Source organism: Oryza sativa, chromosome 11 (genome assembly GCF_034140825.1).
Source record: "Oryza sativa Japonica Group chromosome 11, ASM3414082v1".
In the NCBI taxonomy this organism is placed as follows: domain Eukaryota; kingdom Viridiplantae; phylum Streptophyta; class Magnoliopsida; order Poales; family Poaceae; genus Oryza; species Oryza sativa.
In genome coordinates this window covers 16,700,858-16,723,824 of record NC_089045.1, presented here as the reverse complement: position 1 = coordinate 16,723,824, position 22,967 = coordinate 16,700,858, and the positions used below count along the sequence as shown (strand labels likewise).

Below are 22,967 nucleotides of genomic sequence, written 5' to 3'. Positions count from 1 at the left end.
TTGTGAATTTTGGCCTAATTCATCGTGTCAATTCTGAGTTATTGGCCTATTCACACACAAGTCTGGTTCTCGACATCGTCCAATTGATTTATCGTCTGAGTTGATGTCGATTCTCCTCTACTTTATGATCATTCTCTGCAAAAGGTTAGTAAACCTAATACTAGTAGAATATTATTATTCTAACAAACATATGCATTGCAAGCATCACTAGTTCTCTCCTATTTTGGTAATATTGACGGTCAAAACTGATCGATAACGACCGTCAACACCTGCCCGCTGCGCCATGCGTCTGCCAACACACATGCCGCCGCGCGTCTGCCTCCCCGTCGCCGCCACACATCCTTGCCGCCCCACGGCACATCCTCCTCGCCGCCGCGTCTACCTCCCCGCCGCACGTCCTCCTCGCCAAACCGCCGCCGCCGCTCCTCCTCACCATGGCCATCTCCATCTCAAGCTTCTCTTTTTTTTTTCAACGTGTGTATGACATGTAGGGCCCGCTTGTCAGCGGGATTAGTTATTTCAAAAGCCACAGCTGTTGAACCAAACGAGCTTTTTCAAAAACCACAACCCATATTCCACAGCTACTTTTCAAAGAGCCACAACCCACAGCTACTTTTTCAAAAGCCATAGCCCAACCAAACACACCCTATAAAAGAAGTACTAGGTTATCTCATCCTATTCCAGGTCATGTGATGTGGTCGACACGATCACTATGGCGTCTGCATGCCATACAATAATTGTTGTTTGACCTTACGATGATAAATATGTACAATGGAACCGCCATCACAATAGCAAGTTTGGAATGCACCCACAATATGACCAACTGCTCCACCAGTGAATCAAATCCATCATATTTGTTTTAATTACAAAAAGGTATAATTTAATACAATATGGCACATATAGATTGCAATTACGAAAATATAACAAGAGATGGTCAAAGGTATTGGACTTGCATGAGATACCCACAAATTGAAGAACAAATAAACCAATGAATTGAATAACTCCAAGAAATACGAGATAAGCAACCAACTGAAAGAAATACAACAAAGAAAAACTAAGTACAAGAACACCGATACTAATATGATGCATATGAGATGTCTAATCCTGAGATGCTTGGTCTATGATGGTATAGGTTATGGTTATCGACACTCATTTTAAGGTCCACAATAACACTCTAAAGGAACTTAGAACACTACCCAACTAGATAACTTAACATGTATATTTTTAGTTGAATTTAATATATTATGATGTATTTGATTTGTATAGACTGTGGAAAATGTTAAGTCAACTAGGAATTAGTCAAGATGAGTTAAACTTATATTTGTACTTCTAATTTAGCAGAAAAAATATTTTGCTTCGACTCAAGTATATGACTTGTTTGCATTATTCGGTAACAATACATTTATATATAAAAATATGGGCTTGTTTTGTTTACCACTATATATGTGAAGTTTGATTTGGATTTGATTTGTGATTTGCATAGATGAACTTTAATTTCAACTAAAAGATTTGGTTTTGAAATAAGTATTATGTACTCTTAGTTTAAGATAGCGTAATTATTTTATTGAGAAATAAATTTGCTTCACTGGAGAGAAGTTAATTCAATAGTCTCTAGATATATTGCTTTAAATAAAATATAAATATTTGCATGGTTTGCTTGATAGAATTGTCTATGAGGTATAGTTTGAAGTGATACTTTTCTTGGATCAAATGTTGAAGCCCAGATTACCGGATTTGTACAGTGTGAGGAGATATTCAGGTTTATACCCTCTTCAATTCTAGAAAAGAAAATGTTTAAACTAAACACAATTTAAAAGTATTGCCAGCGCAGATGCATTGAGGCACAGATGCAGCTAGTATGCTTTTTTGAATGACTTGCACGAGACGGTGCGAAGTTCTATTGATAGAGCAGGAAAAAATTACAAGATTATAACCCTGGAGGGTTGTAACCAGGAAAAAGGAAAAGAAAAGAAATAAACCACCAACCACACACCGACATCGCCAACACACATGCCCAGGAGAAGACTAACACCGGACCGGTCGCCGCTAAGCGTGACCGACCGCCTCTAGACCAACAAAGGGACTCAGACGAGATCGCCCGTAGGGGATGCCAAAAACGACGTCTTCAAGAAGAGAAGCGACGGAAGAACCGCCGCCGCCATCCATCAGGACTCAAAGGAGCCAAGACTGGGCTTACGCCCGGCAATCACCCTTGAGGGGTGAGACAGCACGACAACGCCCTCAGGAGGGGGAATCATCGTTGTCGGTCTGGCCAAGGCCGGAACTGGGTTTTCACCCGCCGCTCACCACCTGCGAAACCACGGCTGAAGCACCGATGCTCCACCACCACACAAGCTCTGCCGACATGTGGAACCCCTGCACCGATGCAGCTAGCATGTGGCGGCAATGTTTATGTTGCTGGTCACCAATAGCGAAAGGACTGGGAGTGCATCACTGCAAAGCATCCCTAGCATCGGAGAAATGCTTAGGCCGAAGAGCAACTTAGTTGATACAACACCAAGTCAGGTTTGAGCCACACGTTCCTGGTGCTTCCCATCCCAATGATCTAGCATATGCACACACCTTGTTTGACATACATGAAAAAGCATCTGTTAACTGGGATTCCCGGGCTTGTGATGCATAATAAGTTGCGCTGAGCATTGCTCACTACGTGGTGAAATGTTTGGCCAGAGAGAAATTGAAGAATTTTCCACCACAATACACTCTCAGAAAGGGACCTTGCCTATTTAGGATATGGATTTTCGTAGTTGGGCTTTTAAGCCTCCTTAAGTCGCATCATATTTTTATTTGTAAACAACGGTCTGTAAGCACTATTTTCCCTCTCAATTAAATTTCGGCAGGGCTCCTACCGTCATCTTAAAAAAAAAAGGGATTCCCGGGCAATATTGCCATGCCTCCCCCTCCTTGAGCTCACTACTCATTTTATACTCCGTTCACTTACACTAGACATGGTTAGGCAGCATTCGCTACTGGTTAGTGGTAACGTACTCAGCCTCTCCTTAATTTCACTCACTAAGTCACTATTCATATATACTTGCTCATGTACGGTTGGTATTTCTATGTTTTCCGCTGTATCATTGTGTACAATTGCACATGGTTGGCGTTGTGCCTGCTGAATGCATTATGACGAGGGTGAATAGTGAAATTGTGGAAGCACGGAGTCCAAGCTGGGAGCCTAGTTCAAAGACAAACCCAACTACACAACCCACTATCTTAATTACCAAACGAGACCATGGACTGATTGGGCTCCATTTATGTGTCCCAGTTGGATGATTTTAGTCTAGCTAGTGACGATTTTTTTACATTTTTTTATTAAAATATTTACAAAAATAATTTTTGGTTTCGAAAATTTACAAATCTAGTCGCCTCTCGCCCTGTGGAGAGCGATTTTTAAAAATCGCCCTTTAAGATGACGCTAAGAGATCTAAATGTAAATTTTCCAGCATAACTTGTTAGTTATATGATTTTACAATTTAAAATTATATCATATAAAGTCCGATGAAATAAAACTTTATATCAAATTGTAGAGCTCTAGGAGATATACAATTTTGCAGTTAACAACTTTTTCATTTAAGATCTTTTAGATATCCAAATATTCGTTACAAAATATAAAACCTATTTAAAAAATCTCAGATCTACATTTCAAACGACATCGGATGGAGATAAACTTTATATAAAAGTTGTAGATCTCGATGATATCTACAACTTTATAGTTTATTAATTTTCCATTTAAAATCATTTAGAGTGTTGAATAAGTATTATTTATTTTTAGGCAATTAAAACCAGTGGAAAGGGTTTGAACACAAATAAAAATTTGCGTTTCGGTCCCTTAACGCCCTCTGGATGGGCCATTTTTAAAACCGCCCTTCCGGAGGGCGAGAAGCAAATATATTTGTAAATTTTGGAAACAAAGAATTACTTTTGTAAATATGTTAATAAAAAAATGTAAAAATAAAAAAAAAATCAGCTAGTGACCACCTAGTTGAAGGGTCATTGCTAGAGACTGCTTGCTTGGTGTCAAACTAGAAGAGTAACTTGCATTGATATTGATGGTACACACTTGTAAAATAGGTGCAATTTAGTGGTAGCGCTAATTCATGTGCAACTCTTTATTTAATACTTCGAACGTCTCCGAGAGCCTTCTTCCTTCTGTTTTTTTTCATTATTCTTCTGGTTTTTCTTCCGTTTTATTCCCCTCCCGCACTCCTCCACATTTCAGTTTTCAAGCGGATAGTGATTCCACAATTGTTCAGCTCAATATTTTCACAACTTTGCTAGGACATGATGAGGACACCACTCTTTTGGATACACATGAGGAAGAATTGGAAAAGCACTTAGAGAGAGGTTTGGAGATGGAGGCGCAAATCATATCAAGTTCGAGCCTACCTCAGAATCTAGGGAGCATACCACACCAAAATTATCGCCCAGATTTCATTCGGACTCCGTTTTGATGTTCTTCATATGTATGAAAATCATTATTTCTTTTTTTATCTATTTCTTTACCACAATAAATCCGGCTCCATTCACTTCCATAAAAAAGAGAAGCAAACGCCTCCAGCGTTTAAAAAAAAGTAGGGTAAAAATGAAAACCTAAAATGGATAAAATCAATATTAGATATAAAAAAGAGGGGCATAAACAAAATTGCCCCAAAAATATTTGAGAAATTATTATTTACAAGGTGGGCTGAGAAAAACAAGTGAGGTGGGAATCCATCTGGGCGTAACCTCTAGTTTGGGCCTGATTATCCATTGTTTCAGGCCTGGTACGTAATTTAATAGGGAAAATATTTGATCCAACGATTAAAATATGTTGATGATGATATAGTATTTAGTTTAATTTGATACAACAACTAGTTGTTAAGGTCTTCAGAGGACATGGATGACGGCCGGAGTGGCGACTGGCTGACTGCTATGGTGGCCCCGTTTTCTGATGATCCGCCGAGGGGATGGAATTTCTCCCAGGGGATGTTGGTGATATTCCCTAGAGGCAATCATAGAGATGATTGTATCACATATTATGTTTACATATTTATCCAACATTGTTCATTAAAATAGATAACTCATTATTGGTTAATAAATATGCGATTATTTCATGAGACTCTTTATGTTGTATGTTACTATTTTTAAAGGATTCCTGATCAAATATCATATGTAGAACAAATATGTTTAAATGATCAGCACATGTATTAATTGATGATCATGTCTCATGGATCATGGTATCTCTACCAAATTAATAATGTGGACACATGTTAGGAAACATGTTGTTCGATAGACCTAACATGAGACACTGCAAGAGCTATATGTGTTGTGTCATCAGTGATCTCATTTAGTGTTGGTGTTGAATCCTTAGACCTGAGATTATTATGATTCCCAACATGTGTAGTAGCTTACTTAGGGACTACTAAACGCTACTCCATAATTGGGTAGTTATAAAAGTAGTTTTCGGGGTATACTATGAAACATGTAGTGGGATATGAATAATCAAGACAGGATTTGCTCCTCCTATGGAGATATATCTCTGGGCCCCTCGATGTTATAGATTATGGAAGTGCATGACTATGCTAAAGGTGATTGAGAAGTCAATAACAAGTTACATAATCTATCACAAATTCGAGTGAATGATTGAGCTATTAGAGGATGTCACATATCTAGCCTTGAGCTTAATCGATATCGTGAGGCAAAGGGGTTCATACAAGTATACACTAGAGGTTCAACCGATATGATCTTTGTGTATGCCCGGTCGATCAATACGTTTTGCTAGGGGCCGCTGTTGACACGTGGACCGAAAATGAGTTTTCGGGTTACAGCCGAGTGTGCATGAACCTACAGGGTCGCACGCTTATTGGGCCGGAATAAGAGAATTGGACGGAGATCCAATATGAGCTTAATTCCAATAGAGATCCAAATAGGAGTCCTACGAGCCTTGGAGGCCCGAGTCATGGATCTTTATATATTCGTGAGGGGTGTGACCGGAGGATGCATTGCATCACCTAAGAAACCGTAGCCACCACTCCCCTCCCCAAGCAAAAACCTAGCCAACGCGCGGGTGCTAGCACATCTGCGCGTGGCGTTCTGTCCCTATACGTATGCATACCGGTAGAGGCGCCACTGCTTTGCGGTGCTGATCAGCGTGGGAGTACGGCAAGGAGAACGCACGAGGATGAGAAGGTCGAGCCGGTGCAATCAACTACTTCCTCTACATCGACGCGCGCTACATCGTGAGGGTTCTTTCGCCTTCTTAACGCTTTCTTCCGCTGCGCAGCGCGTCGAGGGGTAACGATATATGATCTAATACTTGCATGATTCTTGGTTTACGCAGTAGAAAAATTTTAATTTATACTATCATAGCCTACGCATATCCCAACAGGGGATTCCCTTCGTGATGAATTCTGGCGTCGATTAGGCTCCCGGCCAGTGCATTTTCCCTCCTCATATTCTAAACCCCTTTCACCTGATAATGGATGTTTCTGCTTCTAGTTTCACAATATAAAAAAATATCTAATTTTTAAAACATGCAAAAGTAGTGGTGTTGGGATGATACCACTATATTATGTTTTATATGGTACTATATATTAATAACAAAGTACACCCTCCGTAAAAAAAAAGACAACTCCTAGGATGAATCTGGACAAATGCTTGTCCAGGTTCATCCCCAGAAATCGATTTTTTATGGGACGGAGGGAGTAATTTGTAATGAAATTTAATTATCTATTTATGATATAGATATGTAGAAAAGAAATATCGTAAACAAGACAGCGTATATGCGCCGGCTTGGTACTACTCCAGCTCTTGTATGTGGGGGCTTGTATAGTGTTAACAATGGGGGCGTGTGCAATGTTTGCTGCTGTTTCCATGCAGCCATTATGCAGGTTGCCTGCTCGCTCTTGTTCTGTTATTCATGTGATCTAGGGGACACATGGATGCACAAGCTTAGCTAGCCTGCTAGTGCCATGGAGTGTGTGTCCAATGACAGCTGACCGACCGACCGAGACCAGCTAGAACTAAAAACTCTTAAATCCCTATTACATCGGATATTTAGACACTAATTGTTAAACGAATGTTTGGACACTAATTATAAATATTAAACGTGGACTATTAATAAAACACATTTATAATCTTAGACTAATTCGCGAGACGAATCTATTGAGCCTAATTAATCCATGATAAGCCTATGTGATGCTACCGTAAACATTCTCTAATTATGGATTAATTAGGCTAAAAAATTTATCTTGCAAATTAGCTTTCATTTATGTAATTAGTTTTGTAAGTAGCCTATATTTAATACTCTAAATTAGTGTCTAAATACAGAGACTAAAATTAAGTTTCTGGATCCAAACATCAACTTAGCTAGCTTGCTAGTGCCATGGAGTCTGTGTCCATCGATATCTCACGCGGATTTCGTACTGCAGTGGTTGCACTTGCGTACGTGTGTGCGCACGGATGTGTGCGTGCGTGCTGCTGTTAATTAATCCCTGCTGTCTCGAGATCGCATTGTACCATCGTTACCTCCGTCCTAAAATATAATTTCTAATGATTATTAAGTGAATTATAATTTATACCATATTTTATTATGAAAGTTTTACTTTGGGTGGATCACCCAATAGAGAGTAGATATGAATAATAAGGATAATTAGGTGGTCAAAAACGAATATATGACAAAGTTACCCGGTTCAATGTGAAATGATTGGTTTAGGGATGGTCAAAGTAAAACTTTTGTAATAAAGGATAACCTAAACTACAATTTACTTATGATTATTTAAAAATAAATTTATTTAGGATAAACTAGAGGAGACAAAACTGAACTTATTATTGGATGGTGGGAATAGTAACTTGCCTCACCAACCGTATTGTCCGGTAGGACATGCTTCCTCCATTTTTTAAAGTTTAATTTCATTGATTTTTATAATATACATTTATCATTCGTGTTATCTAAGCAATTCATTATACAACTATATAACAATATAAGTCCTACCTAAAGCTAAAACAAATTTTCACAAAGTAAATGATAATTACATATTTTTTCAATAAGTCAAATAGTCAAATTTATATTTAAAAAGTCAACATTGTCAGGAGTATTACATTTATCGTTGTATAAAATTATAATATGTAACTATTTTATTTAGAAAATTACCGTAGAAAATGTTCCCTACATGTAATGGGTCGATTATATTATTATATACATTATATGTGTGTCAATTGTAAGGGAATATATCGTATGCATACAAACCTTCTCATGTACACACCGTTTGTACACCGAATAACAAACTTTACAAAAAAGAATGTATAAAAAATTGACAAGTACTTCCAATATAGTATTACACTTTATGTGTAAAGTGTTAACCTTAAATTCATTATATTTAGCCGTAACAAAAACGATAAAAATTCTGACAGTTTTGAGAATATAAATATGTCATAATTTTATTTTTTTTCTCTTTATATATAATGAATTTGAGGATGAGACTTTACACATAGATGTAATACGAGTAAAAAACATATGTACATTTTTTAGATATTTTGGTGATATTTTTTAGTTGGTGTGTATATGAGAAGGCTTGTATTTATAGGATACGTTCCCCATTGGCCAATTGCGATGCTTGGGTGTAGTAAGGATCTTAAAGAACTCAGAATGAGACAAATTAAACGTTGTATAACCCTCATATACAAATTACTTAAAGAACTAAGAAAATGTTCTAAAGAAATATGGACCCGACTATATTTAAAAATGTTATTTTAAAGAAATTTAAAGTTTATTTATTTTCAAAGAAATTTTTAAAAAATTTCATATGTAGACTTAGAAGAACCGTTTTTACTGGCGGTTCTCATAAAATCCTTTAAAAATTATATTTTCAATGTTGTATTAAGGAACCACCCTTAAATTTATTTTATGGCTCTCAAGGTTTTATTCATTTGAGATCGTTTAGAGACTGAAATATTCGTTACAAGCGCTCAAATCTATTTTGAAAAAACGAATGTTAGTTTTTCAAAAATGATTTTTTTTAGTTTTTCAAACCACTTGTATGTAAACATATGCATGACGACATCTACAACTATAGTGATGATGTTTTTTTAATATAATTTAGAGTGCCAAATGTAATTTACAAGTTTTAACAAGTGAAGTTAAACGAATAGCATTCATCCCAGCCACAAAGTCCTTTAGGTAATTAAGATGCTAATGAGGCTACGCATGGAGTGGGAGGTCATATGTTCAAATCCTATATTCCGCACGTGCACATATTTCACATGTAATTAAAATCTCCTGAGCTGTGACTATGAAGTACAAAATATTTCTTTTTGTTCTTTTTGCACCTACAAAAATAACAATACTGGAAATTTATTTAATTTCGCCGGTGATTCTTAAGAGAGCCACCTATGAAAATCCGATTGATTTCTACATGAGCCCCAAATCACAAGTGTTTCGCCCATTCGTGTGTAAACATATATTTTCTAACCGTCTTTGGAAAAATGATTTTCGTAGTAATTAACATGTGTATCCTAGACCTGTTCGTATTTTCCAGCTGAGGTAACTAACGGTGTACTATTGTACAATATTGCATAGCATTGACTTGAAATACACAGCCATGACAAATCTTTTGCATAAAAGGATGTCAAGCGCCAAAACTTTATGTGAAAAAATGTAGAAAGAATCTATTGTGTGTCACTTCCATCCCAGGGCACCCCCCACCAACCTCCACCCCCTCTCTTCCCCATACATTGGCGCCACCCGAGCGGTACCAGTTAAATCCAAGCTCTTCCTAGGCGGATCTGGTAAGGATCTGCGCCACAGGTTGGAGCGCAATTGATGCATCCGCTGGTGTTTATCTGGCAAGAACAACAGCATGGACTAGAGTGACGACGGGGAAGACGACATATAGGCGGATGCTTGTGCGGTCAGGTCTGGCATCCCCATGGCCAAAACCAATCCCCTTCCTGGTGAGGATGACAGTGGGAGGGACACACGATGAGGTCCAATGTGGTGTGGGCGTGGATTGCACCCTGGGTACTAGGTGAGGCCGGACCCAACGAGGCCTGAGCAACGATGGTGCAAGACGGCGGTGACGCGAGCAAACAGCATGAGACAGTGCTTTGCTGGCATGAGACAATGCCACAATGGGATAGCCATGGCAGCAACATGAGGTGTTGGCTGGAGTTATCGAGGTTAGATTTGGCACTATGATGGGTGGGCGGTGTCCTGTGAGATCGCAATAGTGCGGACGCTATGCTGCGATGCGGTGGCAACACAGAGGGGTTATAATGACAGCCAGAAGATGGCGGCGGCGGCAGAGCTTGAGGGTTTGGTACACCCGGTGGTGTGGGGGAAATGACAGCTGGCATGTTGGCTACTCGCCAGTTTGGCATAATGCGGGTCATCGGTGCTCTCAATAATTGGTTGATGTTAGGGCAACGCTATGGCGGTGCACTTATGGTGTTCAGATGGTAGCAGTCAACAGAAGCTACAGGGACGTGATGGCAAGCAAGGGAAGGATGTGTTCGGGTGAAAGCCCAACCAAGAGACGAGCCGGCAACATCGACACTTTTCGGCGCCATAACCTCACTAGATGGTATTGTGGATCCTTCATCTCGCTGGTGGAATACCTCATGTGGAAACAATGTCCTTCTCGGTGATATGGGCCCAGGGGTATTGTGTCTAGAGGGAGGAGGCCACCCCCAAATCCACGTGGCACTTCCCCGAGGGGGTCAGGCCTGGGATGGAGCGGCGGCTGCCCCTCCCAGTTGGGGGTCGGGCTGCCCCGACCCCCTTCATGCATTTGCCGGCGTGCGCGGGTTAGGTAGGCATGCGTAGCACCCACTTAACCGCATTTATGGCGGATGCTGCGGCCGCGTCACACCGCATTAAAGCGAGAGTGGCTAACAGGTTGAGTGATGCTTGATTGACCAGCGTGGCAGGGTGAGTGCGCTTGCCATGCTGACCGCCTGCACACTGGCCCGCTGTTAGGCGGCGTATGGCCAGTGCCGTCTAGTCACATCACCATAATAAGAAACCCCTTGTCCCGAGTGAAAGCCGGGAATGATTTCCTACTCTAATTTAAATCAGGATATCCATTCCCTAGTGGGAACGGGTACCCAAAGTCTGCAGATGGTTAATGGGGAATGACGCACACGTCCTCCGTGTCACCTGCCGTGATTTGATAGGGCTATGTTGGAGGGCCGAAGGCATGATTTCCTTTGTTAGAGGAATAAGGCGTGTAATAAATGTAAAGGATGTCTTCCTTTTCCCCTATGTAGATCTTTTGGGCCCTTGTGGAGTTGTTGTGGTAACCCCTTGAGGTATAAAAGGAGGTCTAGGTCTAGTGAAGGGGGGATCGACTGTAGACTATGATTGAACCAACTAGTACATTGTGTTCCTCACAGAAATTAAGCACACACAGGAGTAGGGTGTTACGCTTCTCAGCAGCCCGAACCTATATAAACTACTTTTGTCTCAACGTTCTTGAGGGGCCCGACCCCCTCCACATCACTCCTTCCACCAAACTTTGATTCTCACCGGCTGCCTCCGGCCGAACTGAAAGGGGGCCCCTTAGTCCCCTGCTCTAGGAGTTCATCCTCCGACAGTCCTGGTTTACTTGGGTGGGCGACGGTGGCATCCTCGGCATCGCGACCTTCCTAGAAACATCAATTTGATGGTCCATTTCCTATCGATCTCTACTATAGATGGTATGTTGTCCTCTTGTGGTTCCATTTCTGACCGCCATAGGATGGCTACGTTTGTGGGTCTGTGCGAGACAGAGCAGATCCATCTCGCTCCTCTCTCGCCCTCACCCTCTCCAACCCAAAGATGTGGCTAGAGTTGAGTGCAGTTGAGATGTTACACTCATGTTTGTTCCTCAGCGGGTTCGTTTTGTTGTAGGTGTGTAGTGTAGCTTGTTGTTTATATTTTTTTCCTGGTTGTAGCCTCCCTGTGTGCTATGGTTTTGTTAGTTTTCTTTCTACTATACCAATATGAGACCTCACACTATGTGGGGCAGTTGTTTTGAAAATGAAACGATCGACGGGAAAAATATAGGGTGTAAACTATATATGCAGTGGAAACCTGGAAACTACTGTTGGATCGAAAAATAGACGTCCGAGATTCGTCCACGTCACCACGAGTAAAAATTTTACTAGAACGTCCATTTTTCGATCCTACAATAGTTTCTAATTAAGTTTGCACTATATATAGGGTTGCATTACATATTTTCCCACGATCGACAGAGTGTGATTATAAGTATTTGGGAAAAAAGTGGCCACTTGCACTAAGTAAAATGAAATGGTGGAAGATACTATGCAAGGACACTGCAATAACACACGTTGGTGCCATTCATCATTGTATGATTATAAGTTGCTTGTTTGAATTATTTGAGTTCGAGCTACATTGTTCGATATAATTTGTCGTACGCAATTTTGGTACTTGTCGTACGCAATTTCAGTGTAAACAAGTACAAAATCCATACAATTTCACAAACGTGTTCATAATAAATATACCAAAATAACTCAAATAATGATTGTATAATAAGTACTGAGTTCTCAGATAACATTTTTTTTCTTTAAACAAGTGAAAAGGAGACGTACTGGTGACTAAAATAGGACAGTGGGGCCGGAAAGAAGAGGTCACTTGTAATTTAAAAGCTGACTTATAAGGTTTCTTATGGACCTTGATTAATTAAATTCAATACTCATTTAACCTTGAAATGTACTTTCACTCATATAATATATATTCACATGGAAGTTCGAATGCTATTTCTTGATAGTATAAAATAAGTTTGCTTCCGTGCTCGAGATCGAAAAATCAAAACTCAAGTGAACAAATGTCCTGATAAAACAAATGTGCAGCTAATTATAGCTACTTCCTCCGTTTCACAGTGTAAGTCATTCTTACATTTCTCATATTCATATTCTAGATATATCTATCTAGATTCATTAACATCAATATGAATATGAGAAATGCTAAAATGACTTACATTGTGAAATGGAGGAAGTATCTATCAGGACCCGTCTAACTATTTTTAGTAGTTGTCCTTGTTAGCTTTTAATACTATAAACCTCAGGATGTGTACACGCGATCGAGATCTATTTGTCTTCTCTCATATGACCATTAATTATTTGATTTAGGGACCTCTGAAAATACAGATCACACCTAATGGTTGACAGGGTAACAACAAAAATAAATAAATAAATATGTGATGTACAAACGCAATTGGGACACTTGCCTACACTCCAGACGACAGGAGTGATCAAGCCATGCGTATTGCACGCTAAGTGACAAGCACAACCTTTATTGGCAGGGACAGAGAAACCTGGCTGGTTTGCTAAACCGGTTGTCCCCAACGAGTGGCTGTCAGAGCCTACACGACACTATAGTGGTATTCACCAACTTGGATGCACCTGTAAAAGCATAAATTAAGTAGCACATATGTGGTTCCAAGTTCATGTGCAATGTATGTTGAGGCACTGCACGTGCTGGCTTGGGTGCTGTTCCCTAGGGGACCCACCTATCCGGTGGACAACAGCCTTGAAAAAAAATAAAAATATATTTTAACATAATAATATTGATAATTTAATTTGTCATCATTGGCCATCATTAACATATATATTTTGTCAATGGATTGTTGTTGAGGTATTGTATAGAGTCAATGCCACTACTGGAGAAACCATCTTTAGTCAATTGCCTAAAAACAACAATAGCCCCGGTTGCTTAAAAATTCGGGACTAAAAAAATATTTTTAGTCCCTGTTTAAAAGTGCAATGATCTTTTCGTCCCGGTTGGTATTACCAATCGGGACTAAGATCATCTTTTGTCTCGGTTTATTCATCGTCACGATGTGGCAGGTCTTCCGGTTGTTTATACCAACTAGGTCTAAAAATCAATTTCCTACGTCTCGCTCTCTCTCTCTCTCTCTTCCATCATTCTCTCCGCATCTGAGTCCTCACCCTTATCTTTTCCTCCCCTCACCCTTTGTCTCTCCCTTATCTCTTCCTCACCTTCCTCTTTCACTCATCTCTTCCTCTCCCCTTCCTCTTCCACTCTTCTGTTAAGTTTTCCTCTCTTCTCTTCCTCAGATCCGTGGGAGAAGCGGCCGCCAGCGCCCGGGCCTGTGCCGGGCGGGGTTGGTGGCAGCGGGCTCATGCTAGGCAGGGGTGGTGGCGGCCGGGCCCGAGGTAGGCTAGGGAGGCGGCGGCGGCCAGGCCCGAGCTAGGCTGGGGAGGCGGCGGCGGCCGGGCCCGAGCCGGGCTGGGGAGGCGGCGGCCCAGCGCGGAATGCCACGCGGTGGCAGGCTCCATAGATTTTTTTTTTCTTTTTTCCTTCCAATTGTGTGAATAATGTGAATAATTGTTTGTTGATTTGATATGTGATTTGAGAATGATGTGTGAATGATCTGTGGTTTGTTGTTGTTGGATGATTTGGGATGTTGAGATATTGGGTTGTTGCTGTGGATGATTTGGGATGTTGAGATTAGTGAACGATCTGTGATGTGTGATATGTGTGAACGTAATCTGTGATTTGTGATTTACTATTTTTTAATGATTTGGAGATATTAGGCATGAGAAAAGAAAAAAAACACACCAACCAGGACTAAATCTTTAGTCCCGGTTGGTGTTATGAACCAACACTAAATATCTATTTTTAGTCCCGGATATTTCAACCGGGATTAAAAATGGTTTAGTCCCGGATTCGTAGTCCCGTTTTAAGTTGTTTAGCATAGATTAAGATTCGGAAAAAAAAACTTAGTGTCAAATGAGAGATAATTAGGGTATGGGTGGGTGCTCAGAGGTAAGATTGGAAAAAATAAATGAAAGGTAATTGTTAGGATAAGTATATTATAGGAATCTTCATATTCGAGTGGACAAATTTTAAATTCTCAAAATGCTTATATTCATGGAGTACTTGTGTCGTCTCAAAGGGAAATCGATCATCAAAGTAAATCAAAATAAAAAGGAAACTCTATATGTCACAACGAATATGACAGTTTTGAGATATGCCATCATTAAATTTTAGTTCGGAATATGATATTGGTAGGTGTTAATATATTCATATATGACATTATGAGTTGACTTGACCTATATACCACTTTCTCTCAATTTCCCAATACTCCACCTTAAAAGAGCATATCCTTAGGTGAGTAATGATAACATGGTAAGAACAATGTTTGTCTTAACATACATAAGGAGTTACCACAAATATGCCGTTGGACTTTGCTTATAACCTTAAAAAGTGTACATAGTGGCAAAAACTGGATAGAGAAAGCTAAGAACCATATCTTGCTCCACATGTGAAAGTGAAACACGGAGGAAAGTATATATAATTGGGAACGGATAGAGCTCAATCTTTTTTCTTGGTTTTATAGGAGTCGAACATAGTCGCTTGATGTAAACTTAGCTAGCCATCTAGGAATATATAGTTGTGATCTGTATAGAAAAAGTCATAGACTTGATATGGTTTGAATTTTGAGAGAAATAATGGACTAAATTGGCGAATCTCAAACTAAATGCCATTTTGGAAGTTGGAACAACTCTACGTACAGTCCAGTTTGGCCAGGCTAGTCAGGTTTGCTTGAACCAACAGACGATCTGGAGGTCTGCATGTTTTGTCAGGACGCTCAATAAAAGACATGACATCGTGTGGGAAAGTATACTCGCTTCGTTTCATATTATAAATCGTTTGATCTTTTTTCTAATCAAACTTATTTATATTTGACTAAATTTATAGAAAAATACAATAGTATTTTTAACACAAAACAAACATATTATCAAACTATATTCAATATTAGATTTAGTGAAACTAACTTTATGTTTTAAATGTTGTTAAATTTTTCTATAAACTTGATCAAATTTAACAAAGTTTGACAAAAAAAAAAGTTAAACAACTTATAATATGAAACAAGGGGGGTGTTAGGAGTGTCCGAAATGTATAACCGGTGTTACGTTGTGTTATTTGTGCTGAATTGAATAATTTATTCGATGATATATACAAACGATCAATGCAATTTAAAAATATTTTAAGTACTTCATATATAAAAAAGTTTTGCAGCAAAATCATACTACCATTTAAGGGGAGCTAAGTATACCCGGCCCGTTATCCATTCCATTTCATTCCTTGAAATTTAATTGGGAAAAGTTTGTTCCAACTAGCCGCGCGTTTACGTTGTTTTAAAATACAGCTACATTTGTAGTTTAAATTTTGAACTACATAAACTATATTTTCAGCTGTATTTTCGAATGGAGAGAGCACCTAATCCAGTTGGAACACAAGGACAATTGATATGACGCACAAGATATAACCACTAATCATCTCAACCACAATCAAACCTCAAATCATTTTTAGCATCAGGATTGTTGATATACTATCGTGTTGTCTCTAATTTAACTATATATCTATATTCTTGCATTGGAGGATCACTTCAAATTATTTCGAGCATTTAGATCCTTCAGTACCTATTGTCTACCTATTCTCTGTTATGAATCACATCAAATATATTTATAGCATTGGACGATTCATGGAAGATGGAATTGTGTAAGCATGTGAAGTCAAATTGTCTAGATATAAAGCAATTTTATTATTTACCTACTGTTTACTTATTATCATACAACTTTCCTGCAACTCATATAGTAACATCTATCTAAATAAGAATGACTACTGCCCACACATACACAGGGAGACAGATGAAGCGGTTGGAAACTGAAGACATACAATCTGAATGAACAGTAGTCATATGTAGGTCTCTGGTCAGTTTTCATGCACATAGAGCTTGATGTAGTTCGTGTCCATATATCCTAGGTGGTTCGTACGTATGATATACACATAACACCAGCTTCTTCAATCATCACAAGTAGCCATAGGGCCAGTTTAGAGCCACTATATTTGCAAAACAGTGATAAAACTATTTATTTATGTAGACGTATTAAAATCGTTTGCAGTGATAAAACTATTCATATATGTTGACGTATGTACTGAAAATAAAACGTACTTATAATGTTTCCTAGTGGATTATTTAAATTTCTTTTCATCGTTGTTGTGGCGTATTTGTGAAATTGAAAACAATTTTTATCTATTGAAAACTACTTAACACAATGTTGATATTAAATTTTAAAAGCTTATTAACATGAGCTTATATATATTGATAAGTACTGCAGTAAATTTTTCAAAGCGACCTCCAAAAGTACATAGAGTTCCTCCTTTCTATTAATAAAAAGAAGAGAAATGATTGAGTTTATAAGAAAAACCAGACCGATAAAAACTTAAACCTACATAGTCATTTAAAAAAGCGGCTAAAACCCCAGTGAAGGTCGCACATCACCACTAACCAAATGATGCTCGTTCTTTAGAGAGTGTTGGGAATCCTTCCTCCTCAGCAAGTAAAACAGAACAACGGATTAGCGCATGATTTATTAACTATTAGCTTAAAAAAACTTAAATATAACATTAATATGATTTTTTAAAACAAATTTTCTATATTTTTTAAAGGATTGTACCGTTCAACTGTTTAGGCAAAAAAAACCTACTAAGATCCATACTAAGAAAACCAGGGGCGACATATGTAGCAACCCTTTCTCTTGGCCATGATGTAAATATAGAGGAAAACCATGTATAAGAAAAAAAACTTCTTTTTTTTAAAAAAAAAGGAAGAAAAAAACCAACAAGAAAGGAGAGACTAAGTAACCGGTGGAAGAGAAGAGTTCAAAGCACTGGGACATAGGACGGTAGGAGGACATACACAGCACCCAGCGCTCTAAACCAAAACCGATCGACTCCTTTGCCGCGTTTTTCTTACCTCTCCCGCCACCGACATCTTCCCGCTGCCGCCTACAGCTCAACGCTGCCACCGCCGCAAATTCACATTCCTTCGCCGCCGCCGCCGCCACCACCACCACTGTGTCGCCGGCGTGCGGACCACCGATTTCGCCTGGCCCACCGCGCGCGGATATCATAAACTATCCGCCGCCGTATAAGCCACGGCCCCCCCGCCCCGGCCGCCCTCCCGCCATTAAAAGGCCCCCGCGCCAAGCTTCCTAGCTTCACATCGCTTCCCGCCACAACGAATTGCGCGCGTACAAGTGTCACGAGCTGTCACCCCCAGCAAAAACTAGCGCTTCTGGTGTCGAACACCTGTGCTTGGCTCGTGATCGAGCGTCGTCGTCGTCGGCGGCGGCGGCGGTAGAGGGAGGGAGGAGATGCATTTCTTGATCGTGTCGGGGGCGGCGCAGGGGCAGATCACGCCGGCGAGGCGGCTGGCGCGCGCGCTGGTGGCGGCGGCGGAGCCTGGGGTGATCATCAGGGCCACGCTGGCCGTGCCGCTGTCGGCGCTGAGGAGGATGTTCCCCGGGAAGGCGGCCGGCGCAGCCGCCGGTGAAGGGGCCGTGGTGCTGTCGGACGGGGCCGGCGTCGACTACGCCGCGTTCACCGACGGGTTCGACGACGGGTTCCAGCCCGAGCGGTGCGACGGCGCGGCGTTCGTCGGGAGGCTCCAGCTCGTCGGCCCGGCGTCGCTGGCCCGGCTGGCGGCGGCGCTGCGCGCGCGGGGGAGGCCCGTGACGTGCGTCGTGTACACCCTGCTCCTTCCGTTCGCCGCCGCCGTCGCCAGGGACCTCGACGTGCCGGCGTACTTCTTCTGGACCATGCCGGCGGCCGTGCTTTCAGTCTACTACCATTACTTCCACGGCCGCCATGGCCTCGTCGACGCCGCCGCCGGAGTCCGGGACGACCCCAACCGCCGCGTCCAAGTCCCCGGCCTCGAGTTCCTCCGCGCCCGCGACCTCCCGTCGCTGCTCACCGGGTCAAGCCCCTACCTCCCGGCCTTCCGGGAGATGTTCCACGTCGTCGAGGCCACCGCCGCCGCGTCGTGCCATGCCCATGGCCAGAGTGGCGCGAAGCCGTGGGTGCTTGTGAACACCTTCGACGCGCTCGAGCCGAAGGCGCTCGCGTCCGTCCCCGGCATTGACCTCATCCCGGTTGGACCCATGGTCACCGACACGGAGGCCGACGGCGGCGGCGACCTCTTCGAGCAAGACGACGACGCAGGCTACATGCAATGGCTCGACAAGCAGCGGGACGCCTCCGTCGTGTACGTCGCGTTCGGCAGCCTCGCCGTGCTCTCGCCGAGGCAGCTGGAGGAGATACGCCACTGCCTCGAGGTGACCGGACGGCCCTTCCTCTGGGTGGTCCGGCGCGACAGCCGCGACGGCGGCGGCGGCGGCGGCGCGGCCACCGGATTATTGCCGCCGGCAGGCGGGATGGTGGTGGAGTGGTGCAGCCAGGCGCGCGTGCTGGCGCACCGGGCGGTGGGGTGCTTCGTCACCCACTGCGGGTGGAACTCGACGCTGGAGACCGTCGCGTGCGGCGTGCCAGCGGTAATGGCGCCGCAGTGGTCCGACCAGGCGACGAACGCGCGCATGGCCGAGGCGCGGTGGGGCGTCGGCGTGCGCGCGGAGACCGCGGCCGACGGCACCGTGCTCTCGTCGGAGCTCTCACGCGGCATCGACGCCGTCATGGGGGACAGCGACGGCGCCCGCGCGATACGCCGGCGCGCAAGAACATGGAAGGCGCGCGCCGCCATGGCGCTGGACGCCGCCGCCGACGACGCCGAGTTTGACGGGGACGCCACGGCGGCGCGCAACCTGAGACGATTTGTGCAGGGCGTACGTAGCAGAGAACGGGAGCGCGAGCAAAAGCAAGCAGGGCAGAGTTAATTGGAGGGCAGCCTGGGTTTAATTTCCCTGTACAAGGGTAGTTTGGGAATTGACTATGATTTAATGATTTCTGGACATTTAGAATCCCCCTATATTGTGGTATTGTGTTATAAACAGATAGATGAATGGATATACTTGGATAGCTGTGTGCTGATATTTTTAAGATGACTAGCAAAATTCTCGTGCGTTGCAACGGATAAAAAAAAATCTAATGACAATATACGCTTTTCATGTATAATCATGTCAATGATAATATTTTGTATCGATCGTTATATCTAAGGCTTCATAAGAAAAATTGGAACATCTTCAATTTAATAAATCAACCTCGGCGATGACAATCTTACCAATGCTTGCTTTGCCCAAAAGAATTAGATTATTCATGTGGCAGCATGCATATAATCTAAATATTGTTTCAATCTCATTCTTGCAACCAATCAAATCCTACATTGTCTCGCATGGTCAGGTAACCACCGTGCACTTCACTCTGAATAACAATTTAAAAACATGTTTATTTTTTCATATTATTTCCATATAATATGTTATAAGAATAGTAGCTATATCTAAAAAAGTAGTCTGATAATTGTCAACAGAGACATACATGACCTCCAATATAGGAGAATAGATGAGAAATCAAAAGACGTATAGATGGAAAAAAAATCGATGGATCCTACCAGACCCAAGCATCCATCAACTTGATCTCATTCTAAGATTAAAAAATCTAAGCAAGACTTGTTTTAGATCCGATTATCAGAAAATTCGACCAACGCTTTGGAAAAACCAAACCGACGTGGTATACGATGAATGATAAAAACATTACTCCCTCCATTCCATAATACTAGCCACTTCGTCGCACTTCGCGCGACTCTAAGTACCGGCATAACCTAGGTATATTAGTGGACTAATGTTCTTGATAATTACATGACAGGTTTCATGAAACTACTCTCTTTGTTCTCAAATATAATAATTTTTATTTTGTTTAACAAAGATTAAGATCGAGCGAAGACTTTTATTTCCTTTACTTACTAAGGAATGGTTGGAGTTGAGACAGTAGTTGTCTAGTTGGGAGTAGAAAATAATTTTGAATGGGAGGTGAAATTGATGGGCAAGTAGTACTGTATAAATTCTTATATTTGCGGGAGAATTTTAAATACATGTAATGCTTATATCTGTAGATAGAGAGAGTAGCTATATGTATATGTTTTGAAGCGATTAATTAATTAAGAAGAGGGTAATAAAATTAAACGGGAAGGTCATGCTCTGTTTTTATTTTTTTACAGAAAGGGTGAAGTTTATATTTGGTTGAGATAATCAAGTAGAGGAAAAATAAATAAATATAAGATTGTTGTAATTAGTTGAAATGAAGGAATATGTGAAGTGGTAGCTATATATATTTTATAACAAATATTAAAGATAGATGGAGGAAGTGAAAAAATTGATACTCTGCCACTGCGAGCTACTGAGATAATCTTCTATATTTGTGTACTGTGAAGTATTGTGTTTATGAAAATTTTCGTATTGTCTTTCCCTAGACTATTTGACTATCAACGTGAGTTTGCTGCTGCTAAGGGCCTTTTGTCCAGAAACTTCCCGGTTGATCTGAGTCTCCCATGATTGGTCCAACGTATCACCTCGTAAATAATCCAACGGTCTACATTCTTCTACCAATTTCATCGGACGGTTCTTGTAATTCTAATGACGTGGCTCATCATTTTTTAAGAAAGCTTGCTGCTTTCACATATTAAGATAGGGCACAACTATTTTTTAAAGATGTTTCATAATATAAAATATGTATGCATGCATCTCATTAACTAGCACCTCTTTTCCACTAAAATATTATTATTTAAATCATCCACCATCAAGATCTCTAATTTTATTGGGTGCATGCATTCTATTTATTAGGGTAATTCAAACTATGAGGTGATAATAATTATTTATTGGTCTTTGGGGTAAGAGTGGTTGTGTTTTATATTTTGGAATGGAGGGAGTACAAATCTTTTTTTTTGGAATCGGATGTTTTTTTACTCAAATCGGATGGTTTTTTTTCTTTTTGCATTGCACGGTGCCGAACCATATTTTTTTTTATAAACGGTGGTTTTTTTTCTCGCGTTAAGTCGGATGATTTTTTTATAACCAGAATTTTTTTATAAACACTGGTTTTTTTCTCGCGTTGAGTCGGACGGTTTGTTATAAATAAAAAAAGCTAAAAAAAAAAGTCCCTGTCCACGTTTATTGGTGCCCACACGTACAATCCATTCATTCCTCATCGGCTCGTCGCTAGTTTGTTGCTGCACCGTCGATACCGTCCAATCACGCTCATGTTCATGGCTGTGTGGGTGTTAGAGAGGCGGAGGGCTGAGCTACGCATGTGGCCAGGTATGGATTAACAGGCCTCCGTCTGGATTAGGGCATCTACAACCAAAGCTATTTTAAGAGTATCCTCACTAACTCAAGGTAATCTCTAGGAAACTTATCTCTTAGTGGAGGATAACCCTAATAGGTTCTTCAAAATCTAAGACCACTTGATGAAGATACTTTAGCCCACAACAGGGTATCTCCGGCCCAAGGTAGCCCCAGGTGAAAAATGCCACCCCTGCCCCTACCTTCTAGCCCAGCCAGCCCACCCACGCCTCTTTCTCTCCTCTTTCTCATTTCTGTCTCTTCACCCGCTCTTCTTGTCTTCTCCCGCTGTTGCCTCCTCTCCTCTTCTCGTCTTCAACGCTTCCTCTCTTCTTTCCTCCATCCCAATGCGCCGCCACCCCTCTCCCTCCACCCGTCGCCGCTGGTGGCTGATAGCGAGCAGCGTGGGCGAGACGCAGCGTCGCGGGGTCATCGCCGTCGTCTCCGTCGCGGGGTCGTCGTCGGGTCATCTTCATCATCGGGTCGTTCGTCGTCGATCTCCTCTTCCCCGCCACTCGTCGCCGTCCACCTCGCCGGCGCCGGGCGCGGTGGCGGACGGCAAGCGGCGCGCGGGGTGGCCAACGACGAGCGGCAGTTGACTGATGGTGGGTGAGCTCCACCATGTGGTCTTTGATTTCAAGCAAGGCTCAAATTGCATGATATTGCAGTACGTACTCGTCATGTAAGTTAATCATCTTCATATCTGGCAAAAAAAAAAAAACAACTATGATATGAGCATTATCCATCCGTTTTCATATAGTGCAACCTCTAAAAGTGCCATATAAAATTAGATGATGAGATGAAGGAGAAAAGATGGAGGATGACTCACCGCTAGTATAAAGGACAACCTCTACCCAAACCGTAAGAAG

General features: G+C 41.7%; 1 protein-coding gene and 1 long non-coding RNA gene across 2 annotated transcripts; both read left to right on the top strand.

Annotated features, from left to right (window-relative positions):
* Positions 1 to 13,973: 13,973 nt before the first annotated feature.
* On the top strand, positions 13,974 to 14,389 carry LOC136354005 (uncharacterized). The gene is made up of 2 exons (XR_010737669.1): positions 13,974 to 14,175; positions 14,244 to 14,389. It is a non-coding gene; the product is annotated as an uncharacterized lncRNA (long non-coding RNA).
* Positions 14,390 to 17,092: 2,703 nt separating this feature from the next.
* Positions 17,093 to 19,840, top strand: LOC107276133 (cyanidin 3-O-rutinoside 5-O-glucosyltransferase). Its single transcript, XM_015761016.3, has one exon. It carries the CDS (start codon positions 18,187 to 18,189, stop codon positions 19,699 to 19,701), a length of 1,515 nt encoding a protein of 504 aa, XP_015616502.1. The 5' UTR covers positions 17,093 to 18,186; the 3' UTR covers positions 19,702 to 19,840.
* Positions 19,841 to 22,967: the final 3,127 nt, after the last annotated feature.